Consider the following 15001-nt stretch of genomic DNA (forward strand, 5'->3'; position numbering starts at 1 on the left):
CCTGTCATCTTAGCCAGTCTGAGATGTGTGTAGTAGTACCTTAGAGTTGTTTTAACTTGCATTTCTCTGGTCAATAGTGATTTAGAGCATTTTTTTTCATATGACAAGAAATGTTTTTAATTTCTTTATCTGAAAATTGTCCGTTCATATCCTTTGAGCATTTATCAATTGAAGAATTGCTTATGTTCTTATAAATTTGAGCCAATTCTCTCTATATTTTAGAAATGAGGTCTTTATCAGAACCCTTCAATGTAAAATTTTTTCCCAGTTTACTTCTTCCCTTTTAATGTTGTCTGCATTAGTTTTGTTTGTATAAAATCTTTTAAACTTAATATAATCAAAATTATCCATTTTTCATTTCATAATGTACTCTAGTTCTTCTTCCACCACAAATTCCTTCCCTCTTCACAGATCTGAGTGGTAGACGATCCTTTCTTCTTCCAATTTGCTTATAGTATCTCCATTTCAACCATTTCAATGCCTAGTTTCTACCATATTAATTTCTAATTTCCCTAGCAATTTTTGTCAAATAATGAATTCTTATCCCAGAAACTGGGGTCTTTGGCTTTATCAAACATGAGATTACTATAGTCACTGACTATTGTGTCTATGAATCACTTTTGAATCAATAGTCTTATTTCCTTTATTATCACTTGCTCCCTAGAAGCCAAGAGAAGCTGTGTACTTGTTAGTTTTTAAACTTGTGCACTGTACATGGTGGGTCACATTTAGTTATAAAATAAACAACCAAAGATGGTAAAAAGGGCATTTAATGAGCCCAATTCACACACCTGTGAAAAGTAAATAATAAAAATATAGTTTCAAAGTTTATATATCCAGGAACTCTTACAGGAGGGGTGGGAAGCCTGGTTGAGGAGTTTGGCAAGGGAATAGGATTAAAAAATACTGTGTTCTACTCTTATCTCCACTACTGACTTAGTGTCTAATTTTATGTGAATATTAATCTGTTATTTTCCACCCAACAAAAAAATGCAATGATACTCTTTTATAAAAATACTTTAAGATTCCAAAAGAAAAGGGTTTTCCTAAAATGTGAAACAGATTTATAAACTATGCATTAATTATTTTAAATACATATGACATTCTTTTGCTGGCATTATACAGTGAAGTTTATAGCCATATTTTATTGGGATACATGAAAACCAACAATCCAATAATTTCAAAGTAAACAAATTTGCTGAAGAAACAAAAAATACTATTCAACAAACTTTCATTCCAATTTGTTAAATTCAAATGTCAGTGCCGATATATATATATATATATATATATATATATATATATATTTTTTTTTAAATAAACCATGATGTTGCAGAATTTATCAAAGGTGTGCTTGGCACTTTAAAAAAAAATGAAAAAAAGAAGGAACAGAGAAAGACGAGAAAGGAAAGTCCACATATGAGAACTGAAGACAATACAATGTTTATGAAAGTGAAGAATTGTGATTTCTTCCATGTATTTTTTTTTTTTCTCCTTCAGGATCCCTGGCAAAATCGTGCTGAGCCTCTACTTCAAAGACAGACGATTTTTTTTCAGGGTGGTCAAGTTTTGCTTACAGAAACTGAACCGAGAAATCTGACGGACAGGTAGGTTTACCAACTGGAGTTAGTATCCTTAGATATGGAGGGGAGATTTAGAATCACACCTGCTGGAAACTTTTGACAAGCAATGAATAAATATGATGTGGATAAGCAATAGAACAAAATCTACACCTACCTCTCAGAAGGATTTTCTTTTTTCTTTCTTTTTTTTTTTTTAAGAAGCAGTTTTTCAAACTGGATGGCCAAAGACTTTTGAATCTTACCTCCCTTGAAAATCTGTAGCGAAGCATTCGCTCGTGTCTCTCTCTGTTTCTGTCTCTCTCTCTCTCTCTCTCTCTCTCTCTCTCTCTCTCTCTCTTTTTTTTTTTTAAGAAACTCATTAATATCGACATACCAAACACCCCCACAGGAACCTTTCAGCTTTTTATAAAGCTTATGCCTGCATGTTAGAACAGGTAGAGACCTATTTTTGCTTCTTCCCCTCCTTCCCCCCCAAAAACGCACCTGAAACGACTAATACTAATTAAAAGGATTCAGAGAAGAGGAAGACGAGAAGGAGGAGGAGAAACGGGAGGAAGCCTTGGGAAACTGGTAAGTTACCTGCCTTTAGTACCAAGGAAATAGGACAAGTAAGAGTGCTCTGCATGTTTTCCCAAGTGATTGATTATTTGCCCTAACTTTTCTTCCTACTGTTCTTAGGAGCTTCGGAGACAGGAAGGGAGAGGTGGAGGATGTCCCAAGTTTGCGGACTAGCCTGGAGGTGCAAGGTAGGAAAGAGGGAACACTTGGTCTGGGAAAGAGCCCGCTGGGGGCGAGGGAGGCGGAGTGGAGAATTAAGGGGCGGGAAAGGCAAGAGGCTCAGAAGTCACCCGAGAAAGGGGAAGTGCGGAGTGGGGTGGGGAAAAGCAGCTGGAGCAACTGTGAGGCTGGGCTGCCAGTGACTCGCCTTTTAACCTGGGCAGTCGGCTTGGAGAAGGAAGGGAAAGGGGAAAGAGAGGTGTAAAGGGACTCGGAAAGATAGAGATGGGTGGGGGGAGTTTGTAGGAGGTGATAAATGACATCACTCAGCCCTAGAGAATAAGGTGGGGAGAGAGAGCAGGCAGAGGAACAGAGTGGACTGGGTCTGAGAGTTTGGCAATTAAGAAGCACCATTGCAGTCGGCTCCGGCAGACCCCGAGGCACCATGCAAAGATCACCCCTGGAAAAGGCAAATGTCCTCTCGAAACTTTTCTTCAGGTAAATGTTTTGCTAGCCATTCTTAGTAATGACATATGCCTGAAGGAAGAGGGAGTGTGCAGGTGTGTACAGAGGGTTTGGGTCTAAAGGCATTTTGTTGTTGTTTTTGAAGTATAATCTTTGAGTGTTACTCTAGGAAAGGTGCATTTTTCTAGCCAGAGATAGCTGAAATGAAGAGATTGAAAACAAAACAAAGCAAAGAAACAACAACAACAAAAAAAGGAAAGCAGGCTAGGAGAAATGTGCATGAAATGCGAACAGTTAGGTGAGCTTTCCTAATCTCCCCCCATACTCCATATTCGAGACCCTGTAAACCTGGGATTTTTACGTGTGTGTGCACGCGGGAGTGCGGATGTGACTTGTCTGTCTCAGGTGAAGCTGTCTGGTGAAGCTTATGGACAGCTTCTCTGGATAAGTTGTTGTTGTTGTTTTTCTTTTTTTTTTTAAATAATTTAAGGAAGTGCTGTACATAGATGTAGGTTAATGAAATTAAAGATGTAATTTTTTTTTCTCCAACCAAGTTGATGATGGATCTCCTGAAATCTATCCATGGACCTCAAGTTAAGAATTCTTATTGTAATTAATTATACTAGAATCAGTTAGAAGCGAAAATTCTAAGTCAAACACTGTGTGTGACTAACTATGTCTTTGGTGTCTTTGGTTTTTTCCAAAGAAAATAATTAGTAAGCGTTGCATATTTATCAACATTATTACCAAGTGGTTAATAACTCATGATTAAAATATTAATGAAATTCCCCTTTTTCACATTTAGAGATTTCAAAAACTCATACATCTAATTTTGTTGCAAATATAATCATCATTTTATTGCCACTTGAAGAAAAATATTTTATTAAACAAATTCTTTTTTGATGATGATGAGGAGGAAGAAAACTTTTATATATTATTTGACAGAGTAAATTCTGTGTGCCTAAAAAGCAAATTTGTCTTTTGAATAATGAAAGAAAATGATTTCAGTTTTTAACTTGTAAAAAGCTCAATTCCACTACTCTTGAATTGGAGAAGAAATCATTGTTTCCATGGAGACAGAAATGGGCAGAACCGTATACTGTATTGTAGGTTTATCTAATTGATTTTAATAACTTTTCTTTCATTCCTGTTTTTGAGATAAGTTATGAAAGTGCAGGAAAATATCACCTTGTAAGGCTTTCTAATGCCAAGTTTTAGTTTTATAGTCTATTTAATTAAATAGCTCTTTTTCAGATGAAAAGTTCTCCTGGGATGGACCCTCAATTGCTCTCTTTCATTTTCACTTTATCCTCAAATAATAATAATAAATACATCTGCTTTAAGGGGAATTATCTTACTTAGTTTTTCCAGTACCTTTAGTCAAGCATTGATAAAATTTGGTAACAAAAAAGCAAGTCCAATATGAATGCATATCATTTTTGGAGGAGAGAATGTTTATTTTCATATCCAACTTGTATCACCATTCCTAATATTTAATTTTCTTTATATGTCAGGCGAATTTTAAATGAGGGCAAAACACTGAAGGAGAGCTCCCCCCCGTGGATGTGAGAGCAGGTTTTTACTTTGTGGCATCACCTTGTATTTAGGTGAAGGTAAATATTATGAAGAAAGTTATCACCAAACTATCCGAACAGCAGCTTAGCAGTCTTTTTTTATTACAGTCTCATCACTGATTTCTTATCTAAGTTTTATTGCTTTAGCTTGTATTAGATTTATTTGTGTATTTCCATTATTCTTCCTTCCTCCTTTCCATATGTAACCACTCTAGCTCTAAATCTCTAAAGTAACATAGAAGCCATCTAGGACAGGATCTGGTACATTTACTTTATCAAGATATCTACCTAAGCTAATATCCTCATTTTACAAAGAAACTGAAGGCCAGAGAGTGTTCATTATTTGCCCCAAATCACACAGGAAATGATCAGTGATAGAGGTGACATTTGAACCTAGGTCCTTTGACCCCAAGTCTCATATTTTTCACTAAATCATTCTGTACTCAAAACTTCTGATAGGGGAGATGGTGGTGTCATATCAAATTTCTTTATTTCCTGATCTTGTACATAACAGGTTCTTTAAAAAAATTTCCTAATAGTGAAACACTTGCTAACAGAAAATTAATGAATAATAATCAAAACATAGTATACAAATCTATTTATAAACCAGAGCCATATCTTCTATCAATACATGTGGTATCTGTTTAGGAGAATAGGCACAAACATAGTTAACACACCAAGAAAGCGCATGAGTAAGGAAACCAATTTCCCTGTGACAACTCACAGCTCTGGAATTTTGTGTCTTCCATCTCTTTAGTGAATAGTTGTAACTGGTTCTTAATATTTGTTTGTTGATAACTGTTGATAATCTAATATAATAGAGCATTAGGATCATGAGTTTAAAATTGTAAAGACCTGAGAGATTATTTAGTTACTGTCTTTCTTCATTTTTCACAGAGGTTCTGTTTGTATCTCTTCACATAAAATATCCCACTGGGGTGATGACTGAGTATTTAGGATCATTTTAAAATATCTAAATTCCAGGCACTTTAAAGATATGATTTTAATTTACTTTAAATTTCCCTAGGAGATTTGGAAAAGTATATTATCTATCAGTGTAATAATAAAACAGTAATCATATTACAGGGTAGCTAGGTGGCACAATGGATTAAAGCAGTGGGCCAAAATCAGAGAACCACATCTTTCTCAGTTCAAATCCAGCCTCAAACAAGTGATTCTGGACAAGTCACTTAACCCTGTTTGCCTCAGTTTTCTCCTCTCTAAAGTGACTGAGAGAGGAAGTAACAAAATCACTCTAGTGTCTTTGCCAAGAAGACCCCAAGAGGGGCCATAGTCAAGCAGTACAACATATTATTAGTTCTAAAATTGAATGTAGTTTTTCTTAAACCAACCCTTCTAGCCTTCAGTGGGAAGCGAATCCTTAAAATTATTAGTGTGTTCTTAACACTATACCCACTACTTTTCTCCAAACTATTTCATAATGACAAAGTGTTTTAAAGTCATTGAATAAACAATCTTGTGTACTTTCTGATGACAGTAAGAATTGAATCTTTACAGCTTAAGCTGTAAAGTTGCTGTGATTTTACATGTGCTATTACATTGTAAAGTCCTGGGTAACAAGTGACATCTGTATTTCATAGAGTATCAAGATTCATGAATTGTAACACATAATAGGTACTATATAAATATTTTTGGAATGAATGAAAAGAATAAACTCATGATAATTTAAAAAAAATATATTATTTATCAAATAGAGTTCTGCCAAACATATAGTAAAGGATTCTTGTTGTCTTTATCATATATATTGAATGTCTTAGCAGCTAACACATAAAACATGAACCTTAATGCCCAAGAGCTATAAAAGAGAAATATTTGTTACTCATGGAAAAAAAATTCTTTAATAGGTTGTTATTCTGAAAATAATTCTTTTGGAAAGACTAAGCATTTCATTAATTATGCACCATATTTATAGTATAGAAGCAAAAATATTTATTTTTTATCTACCTACAACTTGTTTAATTTTTTTCTCATAAAAATAAATACACATACACACACACACACACACACACTCTGAAGGTACAGTTATTTCCAAATTGTAAAGGAAAAGTAGATAGTTTGATCTATCTGGTTTTCAGCTGTATTTTTGAGATCCACCTATAAAATGATAAGAAGAATTAATAGTTGAAATTTATATAATACTTAAAAGTTTATAAAGCACTTTACACAACTCATTTTAATCCTTATAACCACCCTGCAAGATAGGTCCTGGGTATTATGATCCCTATAATGCAGATAAGGAAACAGTATCTGAGAAGTTAGGTGATGTGTCAGAGGTCATATACCTTGTAAATGGTAAAGGTGGGACAGGAATTCTAGGTATTTGACTTCAAATCCAGGGTTCTCTGTCTAATATGTCATTGTGACTTCTATAATGTTTGAAATCAGAGTATTTGTGTAGAGTTTCTTTCTGATCCAAGTAGGAGTGGTTTGTGTTTGGCTTACCTGCACTGACTGTATTTTTGATTCTTGGGAAATTTTCCAAATTTAACGTTGGTTATAGTCCTTAAAGCCTGTTAATTTACCTTTTCCATCTGAATCACATGCTATCATTCATCTAAACACCTTATAGCAGGACAATACCTCTGAGAAAGATCCTAGTCTACTTCAGATTATAGAACTCTAACATGATTTTAAGTGTTTTAAGTGTTCACAGAATCTGGAAGACAAGGGCTACCTGTAGACACTGAAGCAATGTTGGAATCTGAAGATGGAAGGGACTTCAGAAGTCACTTTCATTTTTTTTTTTTTTAATGGACAAAGAAACTTGGCCCAGAGAATGTCATAAGGTTAAATAAGTTGTACAAGATCATTTAAGTAAGAAACAGAGCTGGAATTTGAATTCAGGATCAAGAACTCTTAACTCTATACCACAGCTTCTGGAAACCAATATAAAAAAAGTAATATTTTCACAAAAAAATAACTTTAGAAATTTAGGGAGAAACCCAGTAAGGCACTATAATAGTTGATGTGTTCTGGAGTAACAGTTAAGATATCTAAGCTAAATTACATTTTATAAATTAAAATTTATAAATTTTATAAATTAATAAATTTGCACCAAATGGATTTTTTTTAAAACAACAAATACAGCAGATATATATATCTGTCTGAATCTTATTCTTCCAAATAGCTATGTTGGGAGGCAAAGGTTTTAATGATGACTGCATTGTTCACAACAAATTTATAATTCTACTTCTGAAATTGTCTTTGAGAAACACAACTCATTCTCATCTTGTTTTGGGGAGGGTAAAAGATGACCAGTCAACTTGATCATCACTCTAGAGGCTTGATTCTAAATGATTTGAGGATGTTTCCAAAAATAAAATCTACCTCCAAAGAATAAAGATTTTCCACAATAGGAAATTCTGAAAGTGTTTTGAGTAAGAGCCTCCCAAAGTAACCACTTTGGAGGGGTCGCTGTTTATTAGGCAAGATTTTCTATTTCTTAAAAAAAGAAGCAGACACCTAATCGTGTCTGTATGTGTGTGAGACTGACAGGGATAGACACAGAGGCAGACAGTGAAAGGAGCAAGAGCAAGACAGGAAGACAGACACAGAGGAACAGAGAGATAGAGAAGGAGAGACAGAGAGAAAGGGGGGAGAGAGAGAGAGAAAGACAGAGAGTCAGAGGAGAGAAATCTTATTTCTAATTCAGTAAGTCACTGTAGAATTTTCTAAAATCATAACAAGTTATTAGTATGTTGATGCTCAATTGAATAATGATTTAGTTGGGATTATTTTGGCCCCAAACGTTAACATTTTTTTTTGATCTTGAGATATATCCCCAAAATGTTTCATATAGTAAGTCAAATTGTCATCTCACATAATATTCTGGGGGATAATTCCTATCTGCATAGAACAATATAAGTTTAATGTTCAGTTTTTATTTTTGTTTTTAAGAGAGACAATATGATATGGTGGAAAAATTGTTGAACCTTGGAGTTAAGAGAAGACAGAATTTAAAACAGCATTTTAATTAGTTGTGTGACCTGCATAAATAACATAATAACTCTCTTAATCTTAGCTACCTCATAAAAATGAAAATATTTACTTTGAATTATTGTGAAGAAAGTGTTTTATAAATGTGAATGTGGCATAATCATGTATATACACATACATATATGCACACATAATGTTGTATTAGAATTTATATGTGATGCACATATGTATATATGTATTTTAATTACACACATATATATGATCAATAGATCTACTGAGTTTTTACCTTGAGGGCAAATGATACATCTCATTGGAAAATTAAGATTTGGAAGGTCTTATTTTGCCTCCAAAGTTTAAGATATATCTATATCTATCTATCTATCTATATGTATATATTTGAATCTTACATGGTTCTTCCCATATACTACTTATGGGACCTCAGGCAAGACTTCTTGTTGTTCAGTTATTTCAATTATTTTTGATTCTTTGTGACTCCTTTTGGGTTTTTCTTGGCTGAAATACTGGGGTGGTTTGCCATTTCCTTCTCTAAATCATTTTTACAGGTGAGGAAACTGAGGCAAACAGGATTTAATGATTGTCCAGGGTCACAGAGCTAGTATCTGAGCCCAGATTTGAATTAAGGTTTTTCTGATTTCACTCTACCATGCCACTTAGCTGCCTCCTTAAACAAAGACTCTTACCACTATACTTAAGTTTTTTGAAGGAAGTTGGACCAGGATTCCAAGAGCCCTATGATATTTTAAAACTAGGATCCCATAAATGTGTTTTAGATGGGTATAAAACTTTAGTTTCTTGTATTATTTTTCTGGGAGGTGGGAAGAATACATTCTGGACCCGTGATTTCATTGTTGCAAAGACTTCTAATATGAAAACATCTTCATCAGAGTCCATTGTTAAATCTCCTCTTAAACAAATACTACTCTGTAAATAAAGCAGAGCAAGATTGTTTATGGAGTTATAATGATGAATCATGAGAACCAGCTAAGTGTGGTTAATACTCCAAGTGGCCTTGGAGTCAGAAAGACCTGGATTCAAGTTCTGTTTTCCTTGTTACTTCCTGTGTGAACTCAAACTGTTTAATCTCCCTATGCCTCAGGCAATTAAGACTTTTATTTAATACACAGGAGTTTCCCACCCTAATGATATCACACACATGAACCACAAAAGGAAAAAAAAAAGATTCCTGTAGTACAGGATTTAAACACCAGACTCAGCCTATAGTTTATTTGTAAAAACATTCTTTTAAAATGCCTTTTGACTCAGCAGCAATTTGAGCAACTTTGATGCCTTTGCTTCCTGACACATCCGCTCTGGGTATTTCCCTTGAGTAAAATCCATACAACTCAATGTAGGTCAGAAGAAGGAAGCAGGCTGCTATTTGAGGAAGGCTGAAGATTATTTCTTAGGATTCTCTGGAAGCCACAATATACTATTGTATATATAGTATGATTTTTATAGGACTGAATCTTTAAATTTTGCCTTATAGGCAACTACCATTATCTGACAAAAGATGCTCAACCAGTTTCAATTGTTTTCTTCCTTTCATGGAGACTCAATTTATCTTGTCACACACACTTTAGTAAGAAGTTGGCATGACAAAGGAATTTTGTGGTTGTTGTGGAATGTGTCTGGAAAAGGGTTAAGTTTTCATTGTCAAGAGGCGTGAACAAAAATTAGGATGTTTACACACCTAAATAGTTGTTCTGCAAGGGCCTGATTTTCATAGCTGTATCCTAGGCAAATCTCAATCAATCTACCCATCAATCAGTCAATGTACTTGTTAGGACTGTGTTATACATTGTTCACATTCATTAATTTATCTTTGCCTTTGTTATATGTGAGTCAGGCAAGAATTAAAAAAAAAAAGAAAAGAAAAGGAGGGAGTAGTGAAGAAGTATCTTCTGGATAATTCAAAGAATTATAAACAAGGACCTTTGAAATGTTTGTTTTTTAAGGTTTGTCATCAGAAAAATGTATGATTGAAACTAAAGCCGTGTTGAAGCTGAGGAACAATGTGGAGATGGTTTATGGTTTATGTACTATACTGGTATGCTATTTATTTACCATTATAAAAATCAAGGAAGATGTCTTACCTCCTTCTCTGACAAATTGGGTGGACTCCCATGTTGGGGAAAATTATGGATCCTCATAACAACTACTAGATAGGTGTTATTATTACCCTCCATTTTGCAGATGAATACATAAGAGTAAGAGTAGTTAAGTGATTTGTCCACAATTATGCAATTAACCACATGTAAGAGTTTAGATTTAAACCCAGATCCAGGTTTAATTCTCTCTTTACTATTCTACATCTCTTCAAGAATGACTGCAGTGCTATGTTATTCTAAAGAAATGTGATTTAAAGGAAGCTAAGACTACTTCTGAAGAGCCTATGGCTTGAACCATTTCACTTAATATTGTGCTTCTTTGTCCATTCCCTTGGTAATGAGCAGAAACAGAGATGAAATGCTTTGGAAATATTTCTAGGATTGTGGGGTTCAGTTCTGAACCTGATATTCAACTGTACCCTTGGGGAAGGGAGAGTTTCAGGAATTCAGTGAGTCTGCTCCTCTGAGGAGCTGAGAGAGCACAAACTCTTCATGTTGGCCTGAATGGAACCTTTGAAGAAGATACCAGTGACTCAAAGCAAAGATTGTCCTTTTGTAAGATTTAATAGCTGGCTAAAAACTAGGCCTTCTGAGGCTATAGTTTTCCTTAACTCAGACCAGCTAAGATCTAGAGTGATTGATAGAAATGTCTAATTTGTTCACTTGATTTGGCTTGTGGCTTCTGGTTGTGTTGCTGATGCTTACACTTAAAATATATATATATATTAATACTTATTGTTTTGTGAATCATGTTGGGAGAGAAAAATCAGAGCCAAAGAGAAAAACCGTTTGGAGTTTTGGTCATTTCACATCAATCCACTAAAACCCAAATCTGAAGTCTCATCCTAGCATAAAGGTGAGGTTAGATTCTCAAAAGGTTAAGCCAATGGATTGTAGATTGTCAAGTCTTTGGGTATGGGCTAAATAATGGACTGTGTGCCTATAGGTAGCATTTTCTGTCTAAAATCTATTGGGATTGCTTTGGATTATTCAGAAAAAGCAAACCTTTTATGGTGGATCATTGCACATTCTTCTTGTTATTGTGCACAATATATTCCTGGCTCTGTTTCACTTAGCATCAGTTCATATAAATATTTCCAGGCCTTTCTAAAATCATCTTGTTCATCATTTTTTATAGAATAATAATATTCCATTACTTTCATATACCACAACTTGTTCAATCATTCCCCAATTGATGGGCATCTACTCATTTTCCAATTCTTTGTTACCACAAAAGAGCTGCTACAAACATTTTTGCCCATGTGGGTCCTTTTCCCTCCTTTTGATGCTTACACTTCTATCATCAAAGCTTCATTTCTTTAGATTAAGATTTTGGTCTTTATCAACTTTGCTGAAAACTCTGACTTTTTTGCTCCACGTTGCTTCTTAAATAAAGTTCAAATTACTTTTCCTAACATAGGAATTTTGGAATTGGAGTTCAGAAGACCTGAATTTGAATCCTAATTCAGACATTTATCATTTGTTAGAAGATCACTTTAATTACTCTAAGCTTGAGTTTCCTTCTCTGTAATATGAGGAAGACAATAGGACCTACCTTACAGAAAAAGCCTATGTTTTTTGAAGACATCTTGCAATGCATTGCCTCTGTGCTTGTGTTCATCATGTTCCTTATGCTTAGAATACCTGCCCTAAACTCACTTACTTCTTTTCCCTTGTTGAAATCCCATTCATGCTTTAAAATCCTGCTCTAACATTATCCCTATGGAGTTTTTCCTGGTGAGTAGACAATCTTCCCTTGGAATTAGCACAACTTTTACACTTTTTTTATACACTTGTATTATATAGCTTTTTATGCAGATATCATCTCTTAGGACACTTTTCACCACTTAAGGATATGTATCCTAATTTATTTACTTCTTATAGCTTGTTTAGGTTTAGCACAATGTTTTGGAAATAAGGATTAAACAAGTATTTTATGAATTCAACTGAAATTTTCCTGAAGAGCCATTAGGAGTCTTTTAGATTTTATTGTGCAGGAATTTAGGATTCTTTATAAAGAACACTTCTTTACTAGAAAGAAGAAAGAAAGACTAGGAGGACATTGGTGTCTAGGGAATAAAGAAAAGAAGTGGTCATAAAAGCAAGAAAATGGTACAGATCAAGGAGGTTGCAATGCAACATAAAAAAATGCCCTTAATTTCACTATGGTTCAATCTCTTCAACTCCCTTCCTTAAATTACTTTCCCTAAACTGCACTGTGTACCGCTAATTGGAAAGAAGAAAACATTTTCCTGTGAACGTGACTTGTTCTTATTGGGAAAGTGACAGGATTATAGAATATTCAGGATGATAGAATCTCCAAGGGATCATCTGATGTTGTCTCTTGTCCTTGGGGAGTTGGATATCTAAAATCCTCTTCAGACAGATGGTTTTCTACTCCAAATCTTCTCACAGTAGCTCATTGCAGTATTTCACACTCTAGAAGTCAGATTCTTTATATATAAACATAATTTCTACCGCTTAAATTTAAATCCATTCCCTTGTCTTTTAATGCTTTGCAAATATAGAGAACTAGTCTTCATTAAATTTCAATTTCTCATTTTTAAAATGTAAGAATTTCAGGAAAGTTTTTTTTTTCTGTTACCAATGGTCACATTTCCCTTCCAATACAATAATTAAGTTGGTTCCCAGGACAGAATTTTCTCGTATATTTTTGTCTTAAAAAAGATTCATTTCAGCAATAAATCTGACCCTTTCTATCCCAGATCCCAGAATATGATCATACTGTCTAACAGCATAGCCATACATTATAAGAGGGAAAACATTTATTCATGGTCTTGCCTAGAGCAGAAGCAGCCAAAAAAATAGTAGTTTAGGAAGGCACAAAAAATTATTCCTCATAGTGACTAGGAGGGTTGTCAACAAATTGGATGAAGACAAAATTCAGAACAAGTGTTTATTAGTAACTTTCCTTTTCTGTGATGATACCTTTGAGGTTTGCAAACCACTTTATAAATATTACCACATTTTATCCTCAAAATATTTCTTGAAGGTAGGAGATATTATCATCTCCCTTTCACAGAGGAGGAAACTGAGGCAGGAAAAAGTTAAGTGACTTCTCGCTTCTGTGTTTCTATCCAATAAGAGGCAGTTTGCAAATGTGAAGATGTTCTGAATGAGTTCTGGACATTTCAGATCAAGCCACTAAAACCCAAATCTGAAGCCTCATCATGGCATAAGGGTGACATTAGATTCTCAAAAGGTTAAGTCAATGAATTGTAGATTGTCAAGTCTTTGGGTATGGCCTAAATAATGGACTGTGTGCCTGTTAACTAAGGACTTGCTTATCTTAAGCTCATAGATTCATCAGCAGGTTGGCTGAATGCTAATGAGGGTTTTTTTTTTTTTTTTTTTTTTTTTTTACCAGAACAATTCTTAGAAATCTCCACTAAGTTCAAATTTGAAATTTCTTCCATGTTTCCTTCATGTTATTCTCCATCAGATATTCCCATATTCTATGGTCTACTGGACAGAATGGTCGACCTGGAATCAAAAAGATCTGAATTCAAATCCTGCTTCAGAAAATAACTAGCTACATGACCATAGGCAAAAAGTCCCTGAACTTCTGCCTGCCTCAGTTTCCTCCTCTGTAAAATGGAGATGATAATATCACCTACCTTCCAGTATTATTTTGAGGATAAAATGAGGTAATATTTGTAAAGTGGTTTGCAAACCTCAAATCACCATACAAATGCTTTATTATTATTATTATTATTACTATTACATTTTATTGCCAAATTGTATTACTAGCTGCTTCCCTGTTGGCATTCTATCTACTATTTTCTTGCAGTTAGAGGCTGTCCCCAGTAAAGACCATATTTCTTTATTAGCCCCACTTTTAAAATCACTAGTTTTCTGTGAACTTATCTTATTGATCATCACCTAGTCTTTTCTGGTTCCCCCATTGTTAGTGTTCTCTTCTTCCTATGGTTACCTGCAGTTTACTTCTCTGTATACATATTATATCATTGCAGTACACTGTAAACTCCCAGAGGACAGGGATTTTTTTTTAATCACCTACATCCAATTCCATAGAGCTTAGTTATAGCTTCTGGACACGCAAAAAAGGCAAGTGGTATGAATAATATCAGAATCAGCTTTGAAATCTATGATAAATTTTTTTTTAAAAAGGACTAATTTAGAGATAGGAAATGGGATTAGTTATTATGGTGCCTTCTATACTGTAGAACATATTTAATATATGTTATATGTTTGTGCTCTGGTAAAAATCCCAGTTGCCTTGTCCTACCTTTGGTATGTGCCTAATAAATGTTGATTTGAATTTTTGGGAGAGAGAAAGAGTGGTTGTACCTATGAATCAAGATCTTTGAAGTATTTAAATAATCAAATAATTGCAGTAAAGATCATAGTAAATTTTTTTTTGTCTTTTGAATCAATTGCTTTCTATGCAGTCAACGGTATATGTTAACAAAAATAATTGGTTTCTTACTTTGCAGGGTATGTGTGTGTGTGTTTTCTACTGATTTTGTCTTGTGATAAAGCTTTATGTTCAAATAAAAATGGATTATAAAAGTTAAAACATTCTAATCAAAGCAGG

At 34.3% G+C, this 15001-nt stretch overlaps 1 protein-coding gene across 1 annotated transcript in view; it reads left to right on the forward strand.

Annotated features, from left to right (window-relative positions):
- Positions 1 to 2464: 2464 nt before the first annotated feature.
- Positions 2465 to 15001, forward strand: part of CFTR (CF transmembrane conductance regulator) — a 198144-nt gene continuing 185607 nt past the window's right edge. Inside the window, exon 1 of the mRNA XM_031938868.1 lies at positions 2465 to 2795. Coding sequence (XP_031794728.1) covers positions 2743 to 2795 — 53 coding nt within the window. The 5' untranslated portion in view covers positions 2465 to 2742. The remainder of the gene's footprint in view (positions 2796 to 15001) is intronic.

This window comes from Sarcophilus harrisii, chromosome 5, assembly GCF_902635505.1.
Source record: "Sarcophilus harrisii chromosome 5, mSarHar1.11, whole genome shotgun sequence".
In the NCBI taxonomy this organism is placed as follows: domain Eukaryota; kingdom Metazoa; phylum Chordata; class Mammalia; order Dasyuromorphia; family Dasyuridae; genus Sarcophilus; species Sarcophilus harrisii.